At 34.3% G+C, this 11,102-nt stretch overlaps 1 protein-coding gene across 1 annotated transcript; it reads right to left on the reverse strand.

Annotated features, from left to right (window-relative positions):
* Nucleotides 1–9,849: 9,849 nt before the first annotated feature.
* Nucleotides 9,850–10,296, reverse strand: LOC113371436. The gene has a single exon (XM_026612063.1). The coding sequence runs from the start codon at nt 10,294–10,296 to the stop codon at nt 9,850–9,852; it is 447 nt and encodes a 148-aa protein (XP_026467848.1).
* Nucleotides 10,297–11,102: the final 806 nt, after the last annotated feature.

The following is an 11,102-nucleotide window of genomic DNA, read 5'->3' on the forward strand; positions in this document are numbered from 1 at the left end:
ACCTCAATGGAACAACATACTAAAGGAATACTGGCTGAACCCAACTCCCACCAGCAACTACTTTGATGTTTTAGCAAGCACATCAGTTCAAAAAGATGCCGACAAACAAACATCAAACACACCACCTATCTTTGTACATGGCGTAAACGACATTGAACCTTTATTTGGTTTACTTGAGACTCGTGTAAAAGGTCAGTACTCATACAAAATAGTAGAAAACGATCAAGTCAAAATTAATACCAAAGATGCTCACGTCTACAATATAGTTTTAAAGTTGCTACATGAAAAGGGCACACATTTACACTCCTATCAAGCAAAGTGTAAGCGAACATTTAAAGTAGTGGTGAAAAATTTGCACCATAGCACTGACATCGAAACACTTACAGAAGAAATTATTACACTCGGTCACAAGGTCGTACGCATCTACACAATAAAACACAGAGTAACAAAAGCTCCACTTAATATTTTTGTAGTGGAACTTGAGCAAAGCAATATTAATAAAGATTTATACTCCGTCGAGTACCTCTACAGAAAAAATGTTACTATAGAAGCTATGCGCCATAGCAGAGAAGTTCCGCAGTGTACAAGATGTCAAAATCTTCGACATACAAAAAATTACTGTTCACGCATCGCACAAAGACCCAGTGAACGCCGGCGTTAAATGTGCTCTTTGTTCTGGTGATCACCCAGTCAGTTATAGAGGGTGCTCCATTTATAGAGAAGAAAGACGACGCAGATTCCCTCCTTTGAGGCAAAGACAATCCGCCCAACCTAGTGACAATTTTCAACCTTTCGTCCGTCCAAACGTTTCCTTCTCTGATGCTACTTCTAGAAACATAAACAGCAACAGAATCCACAAGGAAAACCAAGGAGGACTGTCGTCAGACAATCAACAGCAAATAATTACTCCAAGTAACCAACAAACAGACATGCAAGAACTAAAAGCTATGATGAAAACTCTCATGGACCAAATGAGCACTATGCTGAACATTTTGACAAACCTTCTACCTTTGAGAAAATGATGCCCTTATACTACAAACTATGTATATGGAACGCCAACGAAGTAAAACAATTTCTTCGACATAACGATATTGACATAATGCTAATCAGTGAAACACATTTTACTAGCAAAAGCTACCTCAACATTCCACAATATACAACATACAGTACTAGACATCCGGACGACAAACCACATGGTGGAACAGCCATCATAATAAAGTCTAAAATCAAACATTCTCTGTTAGATCCACACTGCAATGAGTTTCTACAAGCCACGAACATTTCTATTGACTTTCCTCAAAATAGAATCACAATTTCTGCCATTTACTGCCATTTACCCCAAAACATAAAATATTTAAACAATATTTTGACATTTTTTTCAGTGCTCTAGGAAATAAGTTTATTGTTGGAGGTGACTATAATGCGAAACTTCCATACTGGGGATCAAGACTCACCAATCCTAGAGGACGTGAACTCTACTGCTCCATGCTCACTAACAATTTAATCCCGATCTCAACCGGTGAACCAACTTATTCGCCGAGCGACCCAAACGGAATTCCGGATTTGTTAGACTTCTACATAACCAAAGGGAAAACAATCAGTAACATGAAACCTCAAAATAGCCTAGATTTGAGCTCTGACCACTCTCCTGTTATACTAACCATTTTTTGTAAACAACCACCGATTATCATAAAACCTTACCTGACCAACAAATTCACGGATGGAACAAATTTAGAGAACTGCTCGATACCAACTTAAATTGTAATACGTTATTAAAGTCTGAAAACGACATAAATAACGCGGTAAATCATCTCACCGAAACACTACCTCATTCGGCACTAAATAGCACTCCTTCAATTACAACTAGTAATGAACTCAATTATCCTCTGTACATCAAACAACATATTGCGATTAAAAGAAGACTCCGAAAAATATGGCAAACATCAAGATCTCCTCAAGATAAAACAAGATTGAACAGCGCCTGTAAAGAAGTAAAAAAATTACTGAAAGAATACAACAACAACGTACTTGAAAAAAGAATCAAAGACCTGACGGCTACTAAGGATACGAATTACTCCATATGGAAGGCTACTAAACATTTCAAACAACCTATACTCCCAGTAATTCCTATTAGAAAAAATGATAACTCCTGGGCAAAAAGTCATCAAGAAAAGGTCGATTTATTTGCTGATTTCTTCGAAAATGTATTTCAACCATTTCCGCAAAACTACTTCCAGGAGGAGCAAACGTATGAAGAAATACAGTTTGAAAACTTTTCCAACCAAGAGTGTACTCAAATCCGCTTTCTGGCATCGGAAGTCAAACATGAAATTACAGTCTCAAGATCAGGTAAACCTCCTAGCCATGATCTTATATCAATCCAAATCCTGAAACAGCTTCCACCAAAATCTCTGAGGTACATAACAATTCTGTTCAACTCTCTCCTAAGATTAAAAGTGTTTCCTAAGGCGTGGAAAGTAGCTAAAGTAATTCTAATTCCCAAAACAGATAAGGATCCTTGTCTTCTGAAGTCATGAAGTCATACCGACCAATAAGTTTACTTTCAACCCTCTCCAAAATATTTGAGAAACTTCTGCTCAAAAAAGTTCTAACAATACTCTATAACAAATCTATAATCCCGGACTATCAATTTGGTTTTAGAAAGCTACATTCCACCATAGAACAAATACACAGAATCGTTGAACAGATAAATGCTACTCTACACGAAAAGAAGTACTGCTCAGCCTGTTTCCTTGATATATCCCAAGCCTTTGACAAGGTTTGGCATGCCGGACTACTTCATAAATAAAAGAATATTCTACCTGCACAACTATTCTTAATATTAAAATCCTATCTTACTGAAAGGAAATTTTACATTAGTCTGGCAAACCAAACCTCATCCCTCAGAAACATTAACTCTGGCGTTTCCCAAGGTAGCATGCTAGGTCCTGTCTTATTCCTCATATTTACCTATGACATGCCAACTACCCCAGACACTGAAATTGCTACGTTTGCAGATGACATATGCATCCTATCCAAGCATGAAGACCCTAAAATAGCATCCGAACTGCTGCAGCGTCACATTCTAATGATTGAAACTTGGCACAAAATCTGGAAATTAAGAATCAACAACCAAAAATCAGTCCACATCACTTTCACACTGGGGAAAGATACTTGCCCACCGATATTTATTAATGGAGAACAGATAGCACAAGCAGTTGCCGTTAAATACCTGGGTATATATCTGGATAGGAAACTTAATTGGAAAACACACATTCAGAAGAAAAGAAAACAATTGGAAGAAAAATTCAAGAGCCTTTATTGGCTACTAGGAAGAAAATCTCAATTATCGACATACAACAAACTATTGATTTATAAAGTTATCCTAAAACCCATATGGACTTACGGAATTGCACATTGGGGGACAGCATTTAAGAGCAACACGAAAATTATTCAAAAGTTTCAAAATCAGATACTAAGGATCATCCTGAACGCCCCAAAATATGTACCCGCCCCAAAGCATGTACCGTTTATTTGGAATTTGAAAAAAAGTGTTAAACTTTTTATCCACATTTAAGCTCAAACTACCGAATCGATTTTGAAAAATCAAAAACTGTTCGAAAGATATTAGTTGGGAATGATACTGATTAGTTTTAGGTGAAAATCTACCGAGCCGTTTTCTTGTAATTAACTGTTGAAAAAAAAAATTCATACGGATTTTTATGGAACTTTTTTTGGTGATATATATCGTGGTCTTATAGAACTTACTGAAATATCACGGCCTTATAACAAGTAGTTTAATTTTAAAAAATTATCAAAGTTTGAAAAAATGAGTAGTTTTTTGGACGTTTGTTAAAATTAAAATTAGACGATTCACTTGGTATAACGATAGAGTACTTGGTCTTAATGAACATACTAAACAATTAAAGTTCTACGGAAACTGGTTAAAATATAAAAATTATTGATTTTTGAAAATTTGCTTTCAGAAAATTTGAGTCAACGTGTGTGTTCGTTCGTTTTCAATTATGTGTAATAAATCCACTCGAAATACTTCTGAATTGAATTTATTTTTTATTGATTAAGTCGATTATTTACACATTCGGGAAGTTCATGTAACTTGCCTCAAGGCTAAATACCAAACCAACTAGTTTAATTTTTGTAATATACTCTAAATCTTCTTGGCTTTTTGAAATTAGTAACCTACGGATACCTGAAACTACATCAAGTAAACTTTTAGGGAACTTTAGCGAATAAGTGTGACCCAAAATCTTGCATCAAAATAGGTTAACAATATTTCTCGGCTTTTTGAAATCAGTAACTTACGGGTACCTCAAACTACATCAAGTAAACTTTTAGGAGACATTAGCGAGTCAGTGTAACCTAGAATCTTGCATCAAAACATGTTAAAAACAATTCTCGGCTTTTTGAAATCAGTAACTTACGGGTACCTCAAACTACATCAAGTAAACTTTTAGGGTACATTAGCGTGTAAGTGTAACCCAGAATCTTGCATTGAAACAGGTTAACAACATTTCTCGGATATTTGATGTCAGCAACTTACGGGTACCTCAAACTACATCAAGTAAACATTTAGGAGACATTAGCGAGTAAGTGTAACATAGAATCTTGCATCGAAACAGGTTAAAACATTTCTCGGCTTTTTGAATTTAGTATCTTATGGGTACCCCAAACTACATCAATTAAACTTTTAGGGAACATTAGCGAGTAAGTGTTACCTAGAATCTTGCATCGAAACAGGTTAAAAACAGTTTTCGGCTTTTTGAAATCAGTAACGTACGGGTACCACAAACTACATCATGTAAACTTTTAGGGGACATTCGCGAGTTCGTGTAACCTAGAATCTTGCATCGAAACAGGTTAAAAACATTTCTCGGCTTTTTGAAATACGTGCAAGTTGACAATTACGTAAAATACGTGCAAGTTATCAATGTGCAAAATACTTGCAAGTTGCTATTTCTATTTCAATTTGTAATATACTCTAAATCAGGAATAACTTTCAATCCATAAATATTTAGAATCTTTTATAACAAAATATTCAGTATTTATACATATTATTTTGCAAAGCATCCGAAAAGTTGCCACAGAGATAACTGACTTGAAACGCAAAGTATCCGAAAAGTTGCCACCGGGATAACTGACTTGAAACGCAAAACATCCGAAAAGTTGACACAGAGATAGCTGACTTGAAACGCGAAATATCCGAAAAGTTGCCGCAGGGATAACCGACTTTAAACGCAAAAGATCCGAGAAGTTGCCACAGGGATAACTGACTTGAAACGCGAAGTATCCGAAAAGTTACCATAGGAATAATTGACTTGAAATTTTTTTCTTAGCAAAGAAATATTAGAAAATCTCGAGAAAATTATATGAACATACTTAACCATTTATATATCATTTTATTCGTAATTTTATTCTGCATCTTTCGTACGAACAAAGTTTTTGCGTGTCTTTTACCGTTTCGGAGAAAATCGATAAAAACTAGTGAAAACTTTTAGGGGACATTAGCGAGTAAGTGTAACCTCGAATCTTGCATCAAAACAGGTTGAAAACAATTTTCAGCTTTTTGAAATTAGTAACTTACGGGTACCTCAAACTACATCAAGTAAACTTTTAAGGTACATTAGCGAGTAAGTGTAACCCAGAATCTTGCATCGAAACAGGTTAACAACATTATGTAAAATACGTGCAAGTTATCAATGTGCAAAATACGTGCAAGTTGCTATTTCTATTTAAATTTGTAATATACACTAAATCAATAATAACTTTCAATCTATAAATATTTAGAATCTTTTATAACAAAATATTCAGTATTTATACATATTATTTTGCAAAGCATCCGAAAAGTTGCCACATAGATAACTGACTTGAAACGCGAAATATCCGAAAAGTTGCCGCAGGGATAACTGACTTTAAACGCAAAAGATCCGAAAAGTTGCCGCAGGGATAACTGACTTTAAACGCAAAAGATCCGAGAAGTTGCCACAGGGATAACTGATTTAAAACGCGAAGTATCCGAAAAGTTACCATAGGGATAATTGACTTGAAATTTTTTTCTTAGCAAAGTAATATTAGAAAATCTCGAGAAAATTATATGAACACACTTAACCATTTATATATCATTTTATTCGTAATTTTATTCTGCATCTTTCGTACGAACAAAGTTTTTGCGTGTCTTTTACCGTTTCGGAGAAAATCGATAAAAACTAGTGAAAACTTTTAGGTGACATTATCGAGTAAGTGTAACCTAGAATCTTGCATCAAAACAGGTTAAAAACAATTTTCGGCTTTTTGAAATCAGTAACTTACGCATACCTCAAACTACATCAAGTAAACTTTTAGGGTACATTAGCGAATAAGTGTAACCCAGAATCTTGCATCGAAGAGATAACTGACTTGAAACGCAAAGTATCCGAAAAGTTGCCACAGGGATAACTGACTTAAAACGCGAAGTATCCGAAATGTTACCACAGGGATAAATGACTTGAATTTTTTTTTAGCAAAGAAATATTAGAAAATCTCGAGAAAATTATATGAACACACTTAACCATTTATATATCGTTTTATTCGTAATTTTATTCTGCATCTTTCGTACAAACAAGGTTTTTGCGTGTCATTTACCGTTTTGGAGGAAATCGATAAAATCTAGTTAAAACTTTTAGGGGACATTAGCGAGTAAGTGTAACCTAGAATCTTGCATCGTAACAGGCTAAAAATATTTCTCGGCTTTTTGAAATCGGTAACTTACGGGTATCTCAAACTACATCTAGTAAACTTTCAGTGAACATTAGAGAGTAAGCGTAACCTAGAATCTTGCATAGAAACAGGTCAAACTACTTTTGTAGAAAAATATTGTTTTTGGGTTTTTAGGAATAACATATATTTATTCTATTATTTATTTACATGACATGGTTTAAATAATATATTTTTATTACTTTAAGTTACATTTTTATTTAAAATAAAATTTCTTACATTTAGCTAATACAATTAAAGAAAATTATATCTGAAATCTTCTTTGCTTTCCAGTCGAGGATGCTTTTTATGAGATTGTAGTGTAGCTGTCATAACTCCATCGCGATTTTGCTCTAATACGCGTTCTGATACGTTAGCCAGTAATAGAACATGTTTTGCAGTTCTCTGAATGTGAACGGGAATTTTAGGGTTACTCCACGGACTCTCATTGCTTTGTAGATATTGTACTAGATGTTCATGAGGAATATTTAGCGTGAAGGCTGGTTCGAATATATTTGAATAATCATCCATATCTATCATACCAGTATAGTCGATGCATTCGAAATTTATTTTGGGTGTTTTGTAATCTCTCAATTGCGTCAGGTCTTCCACATTATTACGATAATATAAGATTTTTCTAATAGCTGAATCTCGTATTTCTTTTTTATTATCGAACAACATTGCTAATAAAATATTTTCCGAGTGAGCAAAGTACGCTGTTAAGGCGCGAAGCTTAAAAATTACTTCGACGTCTAACTGGGTCTTGTCGATTTACTTATCCTAACCACTACACTTTTAAATTTGTTCTATAATTGAACTCTTGGTGTGATCGGTGATTATTTAAAGAAAATACGATGTTTGTTAATTAATTTAGATTTATTATAATAAAATATGATGAATATAAGGGCATCAGATAGTTCGTGTTTCTATACTGAGCTCTGAACTTATACTAAATAACTAGTTGGTTTCGTATTTAGCCTTGAGGCAAGTTACATGAACTTCCCGATATGTTGAAATAATCGACTTAATCAATAAAAAATAAATTGATTTATGAGTCATTAAAAGTATTCCGAGTGGATTTGTTACACATAATTGAAAACGAACAAACACTTTGACTCGGAGTAATTTCTAAAGGCAAATTTTCAAAAATCAACAATTATTATAATTGAACCAGTTTCCATAGGACTTTAATGGCTCAGTATGTTCATTAAAACCAAGTACTTTATCGTTATACCAAGTGAGTCGAGTGAATCGTGAGTTTGTGAATTTTTTGTCGTAAGGGTGTAAAATTTCAATAAGTTGTATAAGACCGTGATATATATCGCCAAAAAAAGGTCCATAAAAATTGGCTTAAATCTTTTTTTCAACAGTTAATTACAAGAAAACGGCTCGGTAGATTTTTATCTAAAACTAATCAGTATCACGCCTAACTAATATCTTTCGAACAGTTTTTGATTTTTTTAAATCGATTCGGTAGTTTGAGCACGAAAAGTTTAACACTTTTTTCCAAATTACAAAAAAACGGCTTGGCTGATCATCACACAAAACTGACAAACGATAGTCCACATTGAGATACATCAAATGGCCTTTAAATTGTTGAAATCGGTCCAGCCGTTTTTGAGAAAACATTGATCAAAGGTCTAATTTTGACAAATGCAAAAAACGATACTAATTTTTTCAAACTTTGAAGAATTTTTAAAGCTAGCCCTACGATATTTTTACAGCCCTACGACAAGGCTGTAAAATTTTAATATGATCTAGAAGACTATGGTATCTACCGCCAAAAAAATAATAAGAAAAATCGTCGAATTTTTTTTTAATAAAACTTTATTACAAGAAAACAACCCGGCCGATCTCTACCAAAAACTAATCAGCACGATTCCCAACCAATATCTTTCGAACGCTTTTTGAATTTTCAAAATCGATTAGGAATTGCGGGCTAAAACGTGAACGAAAAACTTTTCACTTTTCTGTAATTTACAAAGAAACGGCTCGGCCAATCGTCACACAAAACTCAGAAACGCTAGCCCTCATGACGATACATCGAATGGCTTTTAAATTTTTTAAATCGGTCCAGCCGTTTTTGAGAAAACGTCGATTTACGGCAAAAAATCTGTTCACACACACGCACACACACACGCACACATATACTTTTCTCAAAATTGGTCTCATTCGATTCAGGATGGCTTGAAACGTCGAGAAAACATAAAATTAGCGAATCGGATTTTTTTATGAAAACATAAACTTCTCCTTCGGTAAGTTAAAAATTAGGATTAACAATATTAGCTCCGCCCGTAAGAGGCGGGTTACATTAATTTGTACATATACAGGGGATGATTTCTTGGACTTAATATATCTGAGAAGGATGATTCCTTGAAATTATCTGACGGCATTTTGCAGACCCATAAATAAAATCATCGACGCTGATATGGAAAGTCCAGACCATTACATCAAAATTAAAAATATATTAGGTTACTAATGCATTTAGTACTTGAACTGTGAATGACATTAGACTACCTGCGTCATAGTCCGGTGACACTCTAGTCTAGCCCTAGCATAACAGACGACCCTTACAAAAAATAGTTCATGTGTGAAATGAAATGCAGACAGTCGTCTGCATCGCCAGGCGACAGGCTATCGTACCAGAATACGAGACGATACGATACCCCTACAAAAAATAGTTCAGTTTACCACTATTGGGAATCCTTAAAATGGCGGGCACCTTGAAATAATACTAATATTATTTTGAAATTAAAGATACATTAATTATAAGCCTAATAATATAAGTAATTAAAAAAAATTAAGAAAGTAATATAAAGTAACTAATTTAAACTTCACTAACTCATGTCACTAATTGAAAGTTATTAAATTGTATTAAATTGTTTGTCATAAAATTGTTTTGTTCCATTATTTTGTGCACTTCACTTAGTTTATATATTCACATGATTTTGTTCATTATCAATGGGTAAAGCACAAACCTTAGTGGCAGCTCTTTTGAAAACGTTATTTTGAACTTTCACTGTCACTACACGCACTTCCTTATCTGGTCCTGGATGCACCTCGATAATGCGACCTAATTGCTAATTCAGTGGAGGTACATTATCTTCTCTGAGAAGTACCATGGTTCTGACTTTTAATGATTGGCCTACTCTGCAACCCCGAAATGTATTCCTTATGCCAGCGTTTCCAAAAATGTTGTGCCAAACGCTGTAGGTGCTGGTAGCGTCCTAGTCTATTTTCAGGAATGTCAAGTACATTAGGGTCGGGAATAGATGTTGAGGATTTGCCAATTAAGAAATGGCCAGGAGTCAATGGATTTAAATCATTAGGATCGGAACTCAAAGGAGAAATTGGCATGGAATTTAAAATAGCTTCAATCTGTGTTAAAATTGTATAGAAATCTTCAAAGGTAAGGCATGCATTTCCTAAAATTCGCTTTAGATGCGACTTACATGATTTTATACCGACTTCCCAAATACCTCCAAAATGGGGTGATTTAGCAGGAATAAAATGCCAATTGATGCCGTCGTCACTTAATGATTTCATAACATTACTAAGGTTATTTTTGCACAAAAAATTAGCTAATCTTTTAATTTCCATTCGATTACCGACAGTTGAACTGTTCACATCGCTATTATCAGCAACGTTACAACAAGCCAGTCTACGTGTAGTCAAATAATAACAAACATATTATACCTGTACAGTATAGATATCTAAAACTGCCATGTGCCCCTTGTGAGTGCACGCAAGTAAATTTAATTTTCTATCTATTAAAAATTAACTCAATCGAGTTTAATTTAAGTGAAATTAAAAGTGTTAGTGACATGAGTGACGCTGCCTACGGGCAGGTAAATAATTCCGAGATTAACGGGACCCGACTCGGCGAAATCTGTGCTTGCGTATCGAGCGCAATACAAACATTATATAACACAAACAATGCAGATTATTCGGTTAACGAAATTATAAGTGAAAAAAAGTCATTAGGAAACACAAAAATTAAACATAAAATCAAACCTAGCATTAGCAAAAATTCCGAAAAAAATATAAAAAAAAAATACTGACATTATTCCAGAAATGTTAAAATCTGGTACTATCAATAAAATTGAAAATAAACAACTTAAACTGAATATTCCTAGTGAAATTAGCCAAAATATAACAATGGAACATGGTAATTTAGAACCAAGTCAAAATGTTATGGAAGTTACCGCTATGAACGATGTCAACAGTGAGTCATCAATTGATACTAGTGACCTTAACCAGGGCTGGACAACCGTTAAAAATAAAAAACGCTCACAGTCAGAAAATCCAAGTACCTCAATGGAACAACATACTTTAAAGGAATACTGGCTGAA

This window comes from Ctenocephalides felis, unplaced genomic scaffold, assembly GCF_003426905.1.
Source record: "Ctenocephalides felis isolate EL2017-DRISC unplaced genomic scaffold, ASM342690v1 CF-g0.4_SCAFFOLD_01492, whole genome shotgun sequence".
In the NCBI taxonomy this organism is placed as follows: domain Eukaryota; kingdom Metazoa; phylum Arthropoda; class Insecta; order Siphonaptera; family Pulicidae; genus Ctenocephalides; species Ctenocephalides felis.

What these genes read in the sequence shown, in the direction of transcription:
- LOC113371436 (XM_026612063.1), bottom strand. Translation starts at nt 10,296, where the DNA reads ATGAAATCATTAAGTGACGACGGCATCAATTGGCATTTTATTCCTGCT.